The sequence below is a fragment of the Dunckerocampus dactyliophorus genome, chromosome 19 (assembly GCF_027744805.1).
Source record: "Dunckerocampus dactyliophorus isolate RoL2022-P2 chromosome 19, RoL_Ddac_1.1, whole genome shotgun sequence".
NCBI lineage: Eukaryota > Metazoa > Chordata > Actinopteri > Syngnathiformes > Syngnathidae > Dunckerocampus > Dunckerocampus dactyliophorus.
In genome coordinates, this window is record NC_072837.1 from 17342090 (window position 1) to 17360703 (window position 18614).

Genomic DNA, 18614 nt, shown 5'->3' on the forward strand with positions numbered 1-18614 from the left:
CAAAAATGTCCCTTATTTTCAGGAAAGGTTCCCAAACAAATTCCCTTATTTTAAAATGCAATTGACGGGGGGAATTGAAACAACCGTAATCAGCAAATGAACTGCAAAAACTTCCTGATGTCATTGAATTTAACGCCTAAAATGAAATGTTTGCACCATATTCTAATGTACTGAGATCCACCTGTGTGTGCATATGATAAAAATACCCCTTCAGTGCCAGTGTTTGAGGTATAAAAATGGATAGTATTCACTACATGCGTTAAAAGTGTTGCAAGGTGCGCCTTTCCAAAGGTTTGTTTCAAACCATGAACGCAGCATTCTCTTGATAAAGGCGTCATTCTGGTGAGATAGCGCAGGTGGTCCTCATGTTGTGGCTGCCGGGTGTATTTCCAAAACAAATCCTGACATTGGAGCAACCTCCACCCCCTCCTTTTCCACGCCTTTTTGTGTGCAGAGCTTAGCGAGACAACGGCATTCATGGCCGCTGCCTCCATCGCAAAGTTTAGCCAACAAGCAGGTGGAGGAGGGCAGCGTGTGGGCTGAGGGTCTCCATTCTCTTTGGCCTCTCGCTGCCCTCATACAACCCCCCCCCCCGCCCAACACTCTCATTCTCCCCTCCCCGCTTCTTATTATTTGTCCCTACGGGCTGAGCGCGCGGCCTCCATTGGGCCCTTTTGGAAGGGAGCGAAAAGAAGAAGAAGAAGAAGAGCGATTGCAGCTGTGACGTGGGCGTTGTTGTTCCATTCAGTGCCCTCGCCATGGCAACGGGGCAAAAGGCCCTTGGAAGCCTCTCTGGACAGGAGAGCCAGCTGGACGTCTCCTTCTGCAGCGTCTTCCATGCAGGAAAAGCATCTCAGATATTCCATTTGAAGTGACTTGAATGCACCATTTTCATCGTAACGCCATTTATCAATGTTGATTCAGTCTTCTCGACTTCATTCACGACTCGGGTGCCAACCTGAAGGCCCGGGGGCCTGATTTGATGGAACAAAATACCCTGCTCATAAAAATAAAGGGAACACTTCAACAACACAACGTAACTCCCAAGTCCATCACGCTTCTGTGAAATCAAACTTAGGAAGGACAATCACTTTCACTTGCCGTCGCGCAAATGGAATAAACAGCAGGTGGACAGCGAGACGTAATTCCAAAATTACAAATTGAATCATAAATAAATACATTTTTGTGTGATTTTGTTGTCAGCACTCAACTATGTGAAGAACAAAAGATTTAATAAGAAGGCTTCCTTCATGCGGATCCAGGTTGTGTTATTGTTCGCTTTTTCAGCTTTTTGAAAACGCACTGCAAGTCACTTGTATCGTACGATACCGTGCAAGGCAGGGGCGTCCACCGTGCGTGCGGCCCGAAGCTCGTTTTTTTCATTGGCCCGCGGCACATTCTTAAAAGTAGACGACCGCTCAAAAGTTTTCAGACACCCGGATTTTTCCAGTTATTTAATTGAAATTCAGGTCGTTCAAGTCCAATGAATAGCTTTGAAATTGGTACCAAGGTCAGAGGTGACGTGCAAGAGGTCAGAAAAAAAGGTATTTTTGCTTCAGGGACCAGAAAATGGCTCAACAATTTAAAACTGTTCTGCAGGAATGGAGGCTGATCAAGCCTTGGCAGTTGATGCAAGTCATTCCTACAGGTGGAGGACTTACTACCTCCTCCGTCCGCATAAAAACCATGTTTAGGATCACACTGTGGTACTACACCCCCGTGAACATCAGCTGGACAGCATCGTACTGGAGAACGTCATGTGTAGCTACAAAAATGGCAAGAAAAAGGCACTTAATAAAGCAAGAGAGGCCGACCATCTTAGTTTTAGTACTTAAAAGTGTAGCTTTTTCCTCCGGAGAAACTGGGGCGTTCTAAAACTTTTGACCGGTAGGGTACAACCAAACACAAACTTCACGGTTCGGTTTGCTCCGATACTTTCTCGATACCAAAAAGAAATGACCTTGCCCTTTTTAATTTGAATTTTATTGAAATTGCCAACATTTTTCAACATTTCCAGGATGGTGTGAATGTGGGAGGCGGAGCTCAGCGCCGCCGTGCTTGACAATGCGACCCAAGCCAGAGTAGTCGATCGCAGATACACTGAGCTTTCGGCACAGAGCGCCGTCAGAGGTTGATCAAATAAATATGAAACTGCGTATCGTTCGATCCAGGGGTCACGGCTCGGTACGCATGTGTAGTGAACGGTTCGATACAGATACACGTGTTGTTGCACCCCTAGTAGACGGACGATACTCCCAGAATTGCTTGTTTATTCAGCCATCTTGGATCGCACACCCAACATCTAGTGATGTGCAGATGGATACTGAAATATCTACACTTCCGATGCCAGAACTTTTTGCTGTAAGAATCGATTCTCAAATCAAAACGTTGATCCTTTGATACTTGATTCATTTGAGGTCATGTCTATCATTACCGGTACCGGTCCCCCCCCCGAACCCCCGCCTGAATTTTACTTCGTATGGGATCAGAAAGAAAATCCGTGGTATCGCACATCACCAGCCAACACCAAATCTTGCGATGCTTGGTGAACACATGACTACGGTATCCTGTAAGGCTCATTCATTTGACAGACTACACAAACTAGTTTGCCGCAGCAACAGTAATTTCAGTCCTGGCAAAGAACGAAGAAAGCAAGCTAGCTAATGTTGCGAAATGGCTAAAGGCGTGAGCTATCACAAACCATCAGCAATATTGACAAGTTGTGGTTGTGGTGTGGATCCCCTCCTCCGCTTCTCTCGCCGCTCCTCGCCGTTTCCGCCAACAAGAGTCTTCAATAAAGGTAAAAGTGATGTTAAATGTTCATTTATCCATTTTAGTCCTCATTTATAATTATTTTGCACTGATTTCTGCACAAGGCTATAAGTATCGCCTAGAAAAAAAATGTTTTTGTTCATATTTTTGAGTGTCTTGAACGGAAGAATTTGTTATTTGTTATTTCCATGTAAAAATGCGTTGATTTTCGTACATTTTCCGTTTTCGTCGGACCTCTTGGAAGACATCAATAATGAAAAGCGAGGTACCACAGCACCGAAAATAATAATAATTAAATAATAACACGGAGAAAGAATTGGAATGTTGATGCTAGTAACACAAAGCCAACGTGTAAGCTGGGTTTTTTTTAACTTCTTCGCATATCGGATTGGTTTTAGCCTTTTTTGCAACATGAATCATATAAAAACTAATCATCTGATTTTTCAGTATGCAGCCCCCCCCCATGTGGAAAACGTTTGGACACCCCTGGTGTAATGGCACGCCATAATGACAGCACGGCGTGTGCCTCAATTTTAAGGTCACAGTTTGGTTTGTTTTGGGTGCAGAAGGGAACAAAATGCAAACATTAAAAAATGGTCCTTCTGAAATAAATACTAAAAATGAGGTCATTCATGATAGCTTAGAAGGTTTCCTTTTAGGAACGAGTGCGTGAAGAGTCTGAATGATCCTTTTATTTTCAGTAACGTTCTTCATGAAGGGTGCAAGCAGAGACTTTAACTACTGAAGAAGGTTTTCAAGCTCAGTCTTCTCCTTGGCATTAGCCAAAGATTGGCCTACACTGTATTTGTTTACTGAAGAGACACCTTATATTACAATACACACTTTTTGTCCCTCCACCATGCGGGCTGCTGCATGTTCCAGAGCAACACAACGTCTGCCCCTGAAGAGTGGGTTTGAATAGCTGTGTAATGGTCGTGTGTGTCAGTCAGGTGATCAGTCCAGTCAGCTGGGATAGGCTCCAGGATGGATGGAGTGTCTCCTGTGTTTACACTTTCCCTCCATTTAGTGCTCCAGCGTGCTGCAGGACGCGGTAGTATTGTGGGGCAGAGTGATGGGGGGCTTGTGCACAATCTCCCGTGACCAATGAGCGGGGTGCTGTCAGGGGTAACCACATCTGTCAGCCATTCTCGGCCAATAAAGAGCGGAGCGAGGCGGACCACAGGTGCGCGCCGCTGCGTCCCCTTGGCACAGCGCCCCGGAGATGCTGGAGAGAGACGCCCGGCTGCCCTGTGGCGCGCACCGCTTCCCGTCCAAGGAAGCCTCTTTTTGACTCGCCCCCGACTCCGGTGGTGATGGCCACCGCCACGTCGAACCACTTCAGCGTCCTCAGCGCCCCAGGCAGCGCGCCGCAGCCTCCGCCGCCGCCTCCGCCGCCGCCGCACACGGAATCCGGGAGTATGCAGCAGCAGCAGCAGGCGTACAGGGACGCGCACGCCCTCCTCCAGAGTGACTACGGCGGCTTGGCGGGTGGCGCGCACTCGCTCAGCCACGCGCACCAGTGGATCGCGGCGTTGTCTCACGGGGACGGCGGGGCGACGTGGCCCCCCAGCCCCCTCGGCGAGCAGGACGTCAAGCCGGTGCTGCACGACGCCGACCGCGAGGAGCTGCGCGACTCCGGCGGCGACGCGCAGCAACAGCGACACCCTCACGCCGCGCATCACGACGCCAGAGCATGGCGCACCGGCAGCACCGCCTCCACGCACATCCCCGCCATGGCGACGTCTGAGGGCCAGGGGTTGCTCTACGCCCAGTCCGGCTTCAGCATGATGCCCGGGGGGGACCAGGGGGGCATGCACCACCACACACACCCGCACCACCACCACCCTCTGCAGGACGAGGAGCACCACAGCCACAGCCCGCACCTGAGCGACCACGGAGGCGGGCCGGGGAGCCACCAGCAGCAGCAGCAGCCGCAGCAGCAGCAGCACGGGGGCCACCAGGACCAGTCCGACGAGGACACGCCGACCTCGGACGAGCTGGAGCAGTTCGCCAAGCAGTTCAAGCAGCGGCGCATCAAGCTGGGCTTCACCCAGGCGGACGTGGGTCTGGCCCTGGGGACCCTCTACGGCAACGTCTTCTCGCAGACCACCATCTGCAGGTTCGAGGCGCTGCAACTGAGCTTCAAGAACATGTGCAAGCTGAAGCCTCTGCTGAACAAGTGGCTGGAGGAGGCCGACTCCACTTCGGGGAGCCCCACCAGCCTGGACAAAATCGCCGCGCAGGGCAGGAAGAGGAAAAAGAGGACCTCCATCGAGGTGGGCGTCAAGGGGGCCTTGGAGAGCCACTTCCTCAAGTGTCCCAAGCCCGGGGCGGCAGAGATCAACTCGCTGGCGGACAGCCTGCAGCTTGAGAAGGAGGTGGTCCGGGTTTGGTTCTGTAACAGGAGGCAGAAGGAGAAGAGGATGACGCCCGCTGGAGGGCAACTACCAGGGGGGGAGGACATGTACGGGGACAGCCCCCCTCACCACGGAGGACAGACCCCTGTGCAGTGACCCACTCTCGTCTACCGGACCTTACAGGCCATTTTCACACACAACATGTTGATCCACAAGGACACCCTGGATTTACTGTCCGACATAGCAGACAGCTGGATGGAGCTCCTGCACGCTGCGGAACTCATGGCGCCTATTATGGGATGTATTATGGCATGTATTTTGGGATGTGGCTGCTACGGGCAGACATGAAAACACATTTTTTGTGTCTGTTTCTCTGCAAAAGTGAAGACAAGGCGCGTCATGTGCAAAAAGGCAGCGTGTGAAATGTGGATGTTTCCACGGGCTGGATGAACCGCAGTGAGGGGTAAATACACGCCATCTTTCCGGGGAACAAAAGCAACAGGGGCTCCACAGCGACAGGAGGAAGGAAATAGCAGACTATGACATTTCAAGCCAGCAAAAACATCCTTATTATTATTATTATTATTATTATTATTATTATTATTATTATTATTATTATTATTATTATTTGATCAGTCTCTTAATCAGACTGCTATTCTTATTGTTGGTTATAATTGCTACTGTTATAGTGATTCATATTCAATTCAAATTAGTAAAATAATTCCATTGAAGTGCTATAAATATATATAAAAATCATTTTTGCTATGACTACAGCACATTTGTACTGAAAGCTCTTTATAAGAATCGTTTAATAATACAACAACAACAACAACAATAATAATAATAATAACATAATAATAATAATAATAATAGAGAGCTATTATTGCTTCACTTTAAAGCTTTTTCTGTGCAGTGTGTTTTTGCTGTTATTTCTGTACTTTTCCAGAAAAAAAAGGTTTTAAAAAAATGCCTGGAGATTAAAAAAAAGCAATCTAATTTTGCCTTCGTCTCCTATGAAGATGGAGGACATGAATTAAAAAAAACAACTAATACTAATAAAAGAAGTGAAATATCTCCTGGTATACCAGCTCTACTGTATGATTCATACATTCACCCAGACTATTTGTGGGATGTATCTCATCTGTTTTTTTGTTTTTGTATACGCCTTGTTTTGTATGTTTGTTTCTCTTGTCAGTCTGTGCCAACACACACACACACACACACACACACTTTCTTGTGCTACTGTGACAAGTAACCTTATCTGATGAGGTTATACCGTATATGGAGGCCGGGAGGGACTTCATTCTCCTGATAAACGGTGGAGAAAATCAGAAACTCAAATGCAGCTTGAGGATGTGGAATATATACTCAGTATGTGTAAATATATACAGTATACTGGGTGTATATATATATATACATATATATATATATATATATGTATATATATATATAGATGACAATTTTTTAATGTGTGCATTGCAACAACATGCACAACGACACAAAAGCTTTGTGAATGTAAACGCTGTGGACAACATGACGAAATACTTACAGAAATGGTTTATATTATTATTACTATTATTGATAATAATGTTTTTTTCTGAACAGGCCCAGCTGAATTTGAGTTTCTGTGTGGGTAGAAGGGGGTGGAAATGAATACAAAACCAAAACAAAACACTATCGACCTGAAATCTGTGACGAGGAAAACAAATCAACGATTGCACAATTTCTATACATGCTTTTTTGTCATTAAATCCTATTTGTTTTCTATGACACTTCAGTCCTTGTATGCTTATTAACCTGAAGGGCAACTGCGAGTGATTGGGCACACACACACACACACACACACACACACACATACACATATATGTTAAACGTATGCATAATAATGCCGTAAATTGCACACAACTCACTGAAAAAACACTTTCATTGGGATTATTATGGGGGGGGGGAAGACGATATTCAAATAAGTGTGGTTGCGAATCATACCAATGTAAATTGGAAGACTTTCACACGTTTAAAATCAGTAAGGTGACACATAGTAAGATTTTGAATGACCAAAATAATTGTACAAACACACAAAAAAACTCGTGTTTGAATCGGAACTCTCCTAATGGGTGACGTTGATGACGTATTTCCGCTGTCGTTTGCTCACGTGGAGGCAAACGACAATGGTGTGTGTCTACAACCATTATGGTGACGAACGGGAAGACTCGAAGTGACTGAAAATAATTGTGTAGAAGTTATGCATAAAAGTCGTGTTTGAGTCGAAAAGCTCGTAATTTGTGACGCCGATGACGTATTTGCGTCGTCACGTGCCCAAGCGGAGGCTCACCTTCTGGCGGCTGTGACATTACGTCATACCTTGAAAGCTGTGTTTCCGTGTAAAGGAGTAGACGACGACCGCCATCTAGTGGATGACAGTGGTACTACCACTAGCGTTGTCTCATGCTGTGGCTGTTTTGACTGACATTCGCTCAGCTTCTTTGTGTTTGACTACCATAGAAGCAATAATTGTATTATACACATTTTCAATAGGATTTAATGGAAAGTAATACAACAAAAAAGGAGGGCGATAACTGTGTTCGACGCAGAGTTTTACTTGTAATATTCGGCAGTATCTTGTCAGTCATGTGATGGGCGCCATGTTTTTCAACCAATCCTGCTAAGATTTGACACACGTGTGCTTGCCAGTCCCCTGAGGGTGTGCACCAAATTCAGTGGCGATTCGGCTCAACGCCCTGAAGTTACAGCGGGTGTTTTGTAGAGCGCAGTGTGAGAAATTCCAAGTCAATCCCAATGCTGCCAGCAAGCACACAGGAAAAGGATTGGGGGGTGGACGTGTATGTGTACGCCCACAGCCGCACCCTTCGTAGTAGACAAAAAAAGTAAAATATCCCGCTTATTTTTAATGATTCATCTCTACATACATTCATAACAATACAGTACATCATGTTGTCTTATGTACACGTGATGCACACACACACTAACAAGACACAATGTAATATGGCTTATACAGTTTATGACCTCTTTTGATACACGAGTGACCCCCATCTGTTGATTTAAAGTCTTAAAAGTCAGTTTTTCTGTTTTTAATTCTCGGGATAAAACTTTTTTTTTTTGTCTGATGAACAGTTGACTGTGAGGACTTGAACCGGCGACCCCAAACATATACCTGTATCTCAACCAGCGCAGCGCTGGAAGGCGCACTAAAGTACAGAGGACATTGCACTTCTACAAAGCTGAAAATATAACAGACCAAATCAAGCAATAACAGAAAACAAGTATTTGCATGCTGGCACCACTAAGCAACAAAAACAAATTAAATAGCAAATGTAAAAAAATACAAATAATATATAAAAAATTCCTAATAATAAACAACCACAATTAATTATGATGACATAATATAATAAAATATAACATACACAATATAAATAAAACAGAACCTTTTTCCCACCCACATAAGGCCAAATGTGAATAATGCTGGCACGAGGCAACAACATGCCTGACCTCTGAAAGAAGAAAGAATAACTGATAAAGGAAACTGCTGCTCTCAGCCTCCTTACAGCTTTTATTTTTTAAAGTACACCCCATGAATGTCGCTACACATTAACGCTACTTACGTCAACTCATTCATTTGGCTTTACTTCATGTTTGCATGCATTACAATGTCTTTATTTTCTTCTTTTGTAGGGCAACGTGTGACACAACACGTACAGTATGCTTTGGCGAAAAACGTATTCAGCAACACGAGGGGGTCAAAATATTAAGCCAGCGCCTCGAACAAACGCCAACTGTAATAACGAACGTGGCGTCGAATGACTGTGTCCATCAAAATTGAGCGTAATTGCTGTGGAAAAGGCAGCCCTTCGACATCTGACCTTGCTGTTAGGCAACATGCGTGTTTGCTGAACGACAAACGCACACAACAACCAGCGTGTTTGCGTGAGGAGACAAAGGGAGCGTGGAGTAAGTCAGCAGAGAAAGTGTTCCATCTATTGCTCTGCGATTGATTGCCCTCTTGTTCACGTAACACAAAGCCTTCCTTTACACGTGTGCTTGTTTTGTCGTCACACGTCCATCTGATGCACTAATCCATAGCCGTGGAAGGGGGCGGAGCCATATTTACCATAAATATGGACGGCTCACAGCATATTTTCACAAAATGTTTGTGTTTTGGTGCTGTTGCAGCTCAGCATCCTCATGAACAAACTAGAATGGCACTCAGTGGGGGCGAAGACCTCCGCCAAGGCCAAATAATCCAAATATGGATGATGAGCGCCAAATGATCATAGCAGAGGTGGGCATGAAATCAATTAAGCAATAAATGAATCTAAAATACAGATAAAAATAAAGTTATTTTGTATGAATGGATAAATCCGCTCACCACGTTATTTCATTTCCATGTTGACAAGTTGGTCAAAGTGAGTATTCCTGTTATGTTGCTAAAAAGATGACTAAAAGGGGGCTACAGATGCATTTTGAAGCCGCTTCTACTGACCCGAGATCAGGTAAAAGGGGGCGTTTTTGTGAGTAATGCCAACATGTGGGTGAAGTATTTACACAGCATGATTGTTATTCTTTGATATTTGCAGGCTAGCTATACTATTTCTATGCATGTGTACGTCATTTTTCCATGTATTTACACTGAGGAGCGTCCTTCTGCATGTGGCCTTCATCGGGAGAAGAGGCTCGGTGGCGCTATTGGCTCACGAGGTGGCAAACGCACACGGCGGCCACGGTTACGGCGATGCGACATCAACGCAAGTTTGTTGCAGCGCACGAGCGCGTGGTCAACTGTTGTTCCCGCGTCTATGACCTCTTGTTTAACCTTTCGTCAACACTTGAGCAGCTCCGTCTCTGAGCACTCGGTGTCCATGTCGGAGTCGTACAGCGAGTGGCCCGTGGGGTCGCTGGCGGGCGACAGCGGCGGCGGCGTGTGGCTGGTGTGTGCGCTGTGCGAGTGGGTGTCGTCCTGGAGGGTGTCCGTGCGGGAATAGAGGCCAAGGTCAGGCAGCCTGGAGGCCGAGACGCTGCCCTCCGACGTGTCCTTGTAGAAGAAGTCCTCCAAGTCCACAAACCACTCGGGCCAGAAGCGCCGGCGAATACGCTCGCAGTACATGGCCAAGTTGATCAGCTCACCTGGACGACACACACGACCCGAAATTCCATCACTGCTGCAGTTGCTAACATCTGCGTACGTAGTATTCTGGCCGTGAGGCGTCAATCATGTTCCATTTTTACACAGGACATCACGTTACAGTCAGCCAGTGACTGACAAGAAGTTCTCTCCCATTCTGTGTGGAAGTGGTAGGTTTTTGGCTTCTTTGTCCTTCTTCACACTCCATTTGAAACCCTTTCTTAATACAATCAATTGGAGGCTAACTAGTTAGCTTGCTAATGGTGTCCCTGAAGTGATCCCGTCATCTGTGCATTACAGTTGAACAATGTCATGTAAACAGAGAATAATGAGAGTGTAAAGGTGATTTTAAGGGGGTTATTTCATCTCTACGGGGTTCTAATAATGGTAACGAAGATCGTAAACAGGTTTTCTATGCTCTAACTACAAAAACATGTAACATTTATTGACATTGAATCCTACTTTGCGGAAATTCACCTATGGTGGTCGGGTGTGGAAGCAATTAAGCGCCATAAAGGAGGGATGAGCGTCCAGATGAACGTATTCACAGCACATGCGCTGTTGTCAGCTAGTATTTGTTTGCTCTTCAATCGTTGCATCTGGAGTGAGAAGTTGTAATTGAGTCATTTGGCTTTCATGAAGTTTTCTCTGCCGCCACGGGCCGCGGCAGCACGCCACGCCACGCGCACGTGGAGCGTCCTCCAAAAAGTCAACATTTAAGAGCGAGACTGACGTTCATGTACCGTAGTTGTTTGAAATGAAGTAACGTGAATACATGTTGAAGTTCTTTCAAAATCGCACTGAAGACGTTTTAGGAGATTTGAAGTGACTTTTAAACATTTTTAAAAGCCAGAAATCCACCACACGACATTGGACCCCACCCACCCAAGGCAAATCATCACATCTTGCAGAACATTTTAGAAAATCCAGGAATAAAAAAGCATCCTGGATCTGTCCACACACAAAAATGAGATGCGAAAGTGGAATGAAAAGTTGGGCACGTTGAGCCAGATCTGCACCAAAATGAAGGAGGCTTTTGGGATTTTTTGCCGAACAAAGGGTGAAAAAAGACCGCCACGGTAGTTTGGGTCGATCGTGTAAACCAGGGGTGTCCAAAGTGCGGCCCGCGGCTGTGATTTTAGCGGCCCACAGCACAGACTAAAAATGTAATTTAACAAGGAAATTAAAAAAACAACAACAGCAGCAGCAAAAATGGGAAATCAATGAAAAGTCAAAATATTCTAAAGAGAAGACTTGTAATCTAGCAAGGAAAAAAGTCATTTTAGTGGCCTGAAGTTGAAAAATGAAAGATTTTTTTCAATGAATAAAGTTGTGATTTTTGGAAACTTAGGTGGGGGGAACATTTCTAACACGAGAATAAAGTGAAAATATGAGGAGAAGAAAATAGACAAGAAGAAAGTTGAAATAATTTGAAAATTATACAAAAACAGCAGCAATTTAGTAAAGTAAAGTCAAAATGTTAAGAGAAAAAAATTGTTTTCTCATGGGGGGGAAAAACTGCAATTTTATGAGCATAAACTTATAATATGAGGAATAATTTCATTTTAGTAACAATGTTTAAATAAAGAAAAATACATTCTTTTTTTAAAAAGATCAAATATATTATGGGAATAAAGTTATAATTACGAGAAGAAAATGTACAAATGGAACGCTGAAATGAAATAGTTGGAAATTTTAAAAAAAAAAAACTAAAAAAACAGCTGTAATTTTACAGGAATAAAGTCAAAATGTTAAGAAAAAAGTCATAATCGAATGAAGAACACAAGTCGCAATTTGACAAGAATGCACTCGTATTATGATGGAAAAACGTCATTTTTAGGTGAAATGCAGTTTTTGAGCCACATGTGGCTTCTTAGCGTATCTCTACGTGCCGTCGCTGGACAAAGTTTGGACACGCCTGACGTACACGTTCTTTTGCAGATGTCATATGACATCAGTCAGCCGACATGAAGCTCCCCTCCTGATTCACTGCAGCTTTCATCTTTATGATTCTGATTCGGGATGAACTAACTCAGCGCTGGGATGCTGCCATCTTTAAAGTCATCTGTTGACTTGCAGCGGCTGATTATGTAGGAAAATAAAGTGTTGTATTGTTGGATGGCTTTGCTTTGTGGTCATGAACTCCACTACAGAAATCAGTGTTTTCTACACGTCTGCTTCTTAAACTATCATTTCATGATGAATTGGAAAATGTGCGCATTGCTGAAACCTTTTTAATGTTGCCTTGACTTCGGCTGCATCATCATTTTCAATTGTTGTATATCTGCAAATGCTACGTAGCTCTTTTGTCTGACATGGCACCGGTACTCAGGTTAACTATTGGGGAATTGTCTTTATTGCCATATTGAACATAATGATGATATCAACTACTTTGATTACCTGTAAAGTCTGAAAATGTGAACGTGAAACACTAATTCATATTTATAACAGTATTTCAATGTTTACTCTTCAGATCTTATGTTTCTTATATGTTTGACACTAAGTGGTAGATCATTTTGACTTGGAACCTGCAGGGTGAAAAAGTGATATGCATGTATAACGTACATCAACACCTACTCATGTCTTTGTTCAAATAAATATAGTAAATATTTACACTTTCTATAATTATAGTAGGAGGTAGATCATTTTTGAAAAGTAGCTGGCTGGCTGAAAAAGTGTGAGCACCCCTGCATTAGATGGAGGACGTAACTTAACATAACATAACATAACGACATAAAACATAACTTCTCACCTTTGATGAGCTGCTCTGGTCGGGTTCCAGGTAGGGTCCACATGGCGGGGGCCAGGTGACCAAACACCGTGGCATCTACTGTAGAAATCTTGGAACCCATCAGGTATTTCTTATTGCCTACGACACACAAAGCACACGTTAGCTGGAGGTTGCAGTTCTGCTTGTCACCACAGGAGGGCAGTATTGTCATTCATTGCCTTTTGGGTGTGCCACGCACTCATCATGGGAAAAAATGATTGGACCAGCCTTGTTTCTTCAGTTTATTGATCCATTTTGATGCCCGGTACAACTAAAGGTACATTTGTTTGGATAAATATCATGATGATAACAAATATAGCTCATAAGAGTTTCATTTAAGAGCTGATATCCAGCAACTTCCATGCTTTTCTTGATAACAACCAAAATCACGTAAGTTCTTACATGAATAGCTATAGCATTGTACTGCCAAAAAATGTACTCTTATGAGCTATTTTTGTTGTCATTGTTATATTTGTCCAAACAAAGGTACCTTTAGTTGTTGTATCAGGCATTAAAATGAACAAGAAACTGAAGAAGCAAGAGTGGTCTAATTATTTTTTCCATGACAGTACAGTCATCCCTCGCTGTATTGTGGTTCCAGTATCGCTCCCTCACCAGTGGCGGGAACTCCAGGAACCCTGAATTGTCTAGATGGCCAGTGGGGTGGCCCGGGAGTGACCCCATGGCTCCACCACTGTCCCTCACTATACTTTCCCTACTACTTTCAAAAAATAATGAATAAATGTTTCGTGGTTGACTATGGCCTATTATTAGTCAAAAAATATGTAAGGCAAGTAACATGTAGTATTACGGTCCCTAGGCATCAGTAATGTTATGAGACATGACCTTAGATCACATGACCTTTCACACTGCATTGGAGGCTGGCTACTGAGCCAGCAGAGCCGAGCCGACATGCCATGGCTGAGATTGAATGGAAAAAAGGTTCTCCTCTCATTCTGTGTGGAAGTGGTAAATTTGTCCTTCTTCCCCACTCCATTTAAGTTTAGAATAAGTAAATTGGAGAGGCTGGCAAGGTAGCTCGTGAGCTTGCTATGCTATGCTAGCGGCAGCCATCTGTTATGTCCCTGCAGTGATCCTGTAGCCTGCGCAATGTGATGTAAACAAAGAATAATAGGAGTGTAAAAGTGACCTATAGGGGTGTTATTTCATGTCTAGAGGGCTCTAATGATGTTAGAAACCATATTTAGAAAGTCATAAATAGGTTTTCTATGCTAACTATAAAAAATATTTACTTTATTAATCTTGAATCCTGTTTCAAAATTCAGTTTCACGGTCATGTCTGGAACCAATTACCCGTGATAAACAAGGCACGACTGTACAGTAGATGTTTATGTAAGTACGACGTGAGCTACTTGTTCACCTAGCAGGGTGGCCAGCGTGCGCATGTCCTTCTCCATCAGGGCGTAGACTTCTTCTTTGGAGTAGCGTCCCATGCCGTGTCCGTACATCTCCCGCTTGACGATGCCCCCGGTCACGTGACTCAGGATCCACTTGAGCAGCTCGCTCAGCGGCCCGCTCACGGACAACATCTTCTGGGTCTCCTCCAGGTTGTCCACCCACTGGCAGTAGGCGATGGTCCTGTGGGGGAGTGCGTTTGTCTACCAGAGTCGCCACCTACTGGTCTAGCATGCACATCACAGCATTCTCTGTGGTGGGGGGGTTTCTCCTCACCAGTAGAAGTGTTCCTCCACCATTTTGGTGACGGCACGTGACACGGCCCTCTCCTGCAGCGACAGGCTCTTGTTGAGACTCACGCCCAGCCTCTCCTCCAGGAAGTCGATGATGAAGTCAGAGCCGCACGCCTGCTCGTGGTTGTACTCGATCCACGGCATCTTGCCCTGCGGCGAAAGCTTGCCGTCGAAGTAGTTCTGGAGGGGAAATATTGCTCATTCAGAACTTTACTGCTGTATGAAAGCATATTTTAGGGACTAGGACCACGACTACCTGGTAGGGCAGGTCCACCATGCGGAGGTAGGTCTCCATCTTAAGGCAGAAGGGGGACAGGGATGGGGCGCCGGTTTTGGGTCGTGAGAACTGGTGCAGAATGATGGCGTCTTTAGAGTCCAACTCTTCTTCTTTTCTGAAACAAAACAGCACGTTTGACACCACAGAGCTGTGCAAGCACAATGATAACACATTGCTAAATGAATAACCTAAAAACACACCATTATTATTTTTGTAAAGGCACAATTCTTACAGCCCTCATTATTCAGTCGATGTCCGGTGTGTTGTGTCTGGATTATTGACCGCTCTTATTGGAGATGGTCGAAAATAAGCCGCAGTCTATTGGCTTGTGTTGATTAGAATATGATTCTATGATGCTATATGGTATGTATATAGAAATATATTGTACACTCCTGATCAAAATTCCCTGGGTTGATTTTTCCTTCAATGGAAGAATGGAGCTTCAGGTTGTGCAGGGGCGTCAGCTGGCTATGTGGAGATGTTGCAGGGGGCATCCCTCATGACTGAAGGCCCTCGTCTGTGTGGTAATGACACACAGACGGCTTGAGCATGCATGCTCAAAGCCATTTTCACCTCATTAACAATGGCGCAGCTGCTTATTGCTGGCTCGTTTTTTTTTTAACCATTTTATTCCTATTTGGGGGGGGGGGGGGGGTTAATGTTTTTCTGAGCTATGGTCTTAAACTTTTGATGAGCTGATGAACACCCTATTTCACTTTACTGCTTGTTTGCAATTATTTCCTACCCAAAAACGTTTTAGTCTCACTCCCATTTTTTCGCATTTTGAAGCTCTACTTAGAACCTCCTTAAGATCCAACAGTGCAAAATGTACATTCTTGCAATTTTTCAACTGTTCTTAAAATTTTTGACCAGGCATGCATATGTAGCTTTACTACATTACTCCACTGAACCCGAATAAAAATACAATACAAATTTTAAATACAGAAATAAAATAAAATAATGATCCATCCATCCATCTTCTATGCCGCTTCTCCTCATTAGGGTCGTGGGGGCATGCTGGAGCCTATCCCAGCTGACTTCGGGCGACAGGCGGGGTACACCCTGGACTGGTCGCCAGCCAATGGCAGGGGGCATACAGACAAACAAGCATTCACACTCACATTCATACCTATGGACAATTTAGAGTCTCCAATGAAGCCAACATGCATGTTTTTGGAATGTGGGAGAAAACCCACCCACGCACGGGGAGAACATGCAAACTCCACACACAAATGCCCAAGGAAGAATCGGACCCAGGTCTTCCCGATCTCCCGACTGTTACTGTGTGCCCAACATGCTAACCACTAGACCACCGTGCGGCCCAATATATAATATAATGATGAATTTAATATTTCATTCTATTTTCAATTATATAAAAATACCAAATTAAATAAATGCTAATTTTAAAATATATAAAAATATTTAGTTTTGAATAGAACGTTCAAATACAAAAATAGGTATGCATCAAAGGCTAATTTTAACTTATAAAATTAAATAACCTAATTAAAATAATTAATCATTATGAATAACATTAATTTAAAAATAAAGAAATGGTTACAATTTTGAAAATAACAAGAATTTGCAAAATCCAAAATGAATTTGTCAATTTTAACACACATTACAACAACTATACAGTATTAGATAATATTGACTGAAACTATTACCTACAGTATATTAACTGATTTGCTCGTTCTCTCATACTACGCCGCCCCCTGCTGGTCCTTTCAAAGAGTGCACTACTACAACGTTGCAAAGTCCACAGGCAGTCCTATGTGGAGCTGTCCGGTGCTGAAATATGAGCCTTTTGTTGCATTTTTTCTTGCTATTCCTGTCTCAGATATCTTCTAACTGACGTAAAGTCGACTAATAATCGCACCACCTCACTCCACGAGGAAAACAGGAAGTGAAAAATGTCATCATTAGCATCCAGTGTAAAAGCACAATAGTCACTTTACTGCGTCAAAAGAGCAGCTTAAATGTGTTAGAAACACCAAAATATTAACATCTATGAGCGGTTAAGTCACATTATTTAAGAAAGAGTAGATGTGCCATTGCATGGGCGTCAACATCTGCTAGGAAACTCAAAATTTTGAAATACAGCAACCCCGACAAAAACATAAATCTAAGACATTTTAGATGGATGCCAGTTACTTCCTGTCCTCCATAACGCGCGCGTGTGTGTGTGTGCGTCCTTGACCTGCTGTCATATCGGCAATGAGACTGATCCTTTAAGGTTAAACGCTGCGTTGATCATTTACAACTCTAATATGTTGTGTCATTTGCATTAGCTTGTGTTCATTTCCATACAAATGAAATACTGTAATGGGGGCTGTGTGTGTGTGTGGGGGGGGGGGGGGGGGGGGGGGAGGTGGGGTGTTATGTTCCGTTACATTCCAGCTACCCACTCACGATCCAGACTCCTCTCTCCCCCCGCCCAACCTGACAACATTAAGTAATAACAACCCCCCCAGGGGAAAACAGCAGAGCGCCCCAAAGCCATGAACGTATAAGAGGTGGCTATGGTCCATGACACCCCCTAAGCCCCGATTGTGTTGGTACCTGATAGCCAGCAATTCGTGAAGCAAATAGGCAGCGGCGGCCATCAGAGCCCCCCCGGTCAAATAGAGCGTCTTCCGCCACCAGGAGTCTGACCCCAGCGCTGACATGATCCCGCCGTGGTCGTGCAGGGGAAGGGCGATGACGGACCCATAAAACGAGTGCTGTTCGCCGGCGTAGCAAGGGACGGAGACGCTCTGGTTCCGGCCGAGATCAACCACACACGACCTCGTCCATGCGAAGCCGACGCGCCAGCAGCACATGCTCGCCGTCCGCGGACACTTTCCGCCTCGCTGTCGCTGCTCCGGGCGTCATCGGCGTCGGCTGAGGACTCATGGGTGCGGCGGGGTCCGAAAGCGATGAGGGGACGACAACAACGGCAGGCCAGCGGACACAAGCATCCTGCCCGCGGCTCGTCCCCGCTGCGGGGTCCGCTGCATCCTCGCTGGCTGTCGCCTCTCGTCGCTTGTTATCAGCAAGTTAGACATGTCATTACCAGTGCTTCCGGTTTGGGTTCGTCAAGGTAAACTTTAGTGACGGCTGGAACTACAAAAAAAGGTCTGATAATTAATTAAGAGCATAATGAAGTACGATCTGTACAGGTACGAAATAACAATATTAAATGTGTAATGTTTTGGAAGCTGTACTTCATCTACACAAACATTTAATAATTTATTTTGAAGGACAGCTGCGCCAGCCATGATGCACTTCCGCTACCTTTACAAAACTGCAGTTACGTCACAGTCTATGTAGTACCAACAGCTACAGAATAATACAACGACTTTTACAAATAAAACACGTACCTGTACTTGGTATATTTTCTATCATCATAGGCACTTGTTCAGTACGCGATGTATTCTGCTTTTATTATCAAAACATCATGTGTAGCTCGTTATGTTTAGCTTTACCACTAGGGGTCGAACTCAACACTTGTACAATACATACTGTACATACATACATAAACAGACATTGGGCAAACACACTTTTGTTGCTTTTCTTAGCGTCTGGAAGATCCATGCACATGCAAAAAAACAGA

At 44.4% G+C, this 18614-nt stretch overlaps 2 protein-coding genes across 2 annotated transcripts; one reads left to right on the forward strand and one right to left on the reverse strand.

The window, feature by feature from the left end:
- The first annotated feature begins 705 nt into the window (after positions 1-705).
- On the forward strand, positions 706-6886 carry pou3f2a (POU class 3 homeobox 2a). Its single transcript, XM_054762756.1, is given in 2 exon segments — positions 706-4038; positions 4041-6886. Coding segments are annotated over 2 exon segments (1407 nt in total). The 5' UTR covers positions 706-3876; the 3' UTR covers positions 5286-6886.
- A 714-nt stretch (positions 6887-7600) lies between these two features.
- faxca (failed axon connections homolog, metaxin like GST domain containing a) lies at positions 7601-18046 on the reverse strand. The gene is made up of 6 exons (XM_054762659.1): positions 17582-18046; positions 15002-15137; positions 14729-14925; positions 14418-14635; positions 13019-13135; positions 7601-10268 (listed from the first exon to the last, which is right to left on the reverse strand). The coding sequence occupies exons 1-6, from the start codon at positions 17839-17841 to the stop codon at positions 9964-9966; spliced, it is 1233 nt and encodes a 410-aa protein (XP_054618634.1). The 5' UTR covers positions 17842-18046; the 3' UTR covers positions 7601-9963.
- Between the last annotated feature and the right edge of the window lie 568 nt (positions 18047-18614).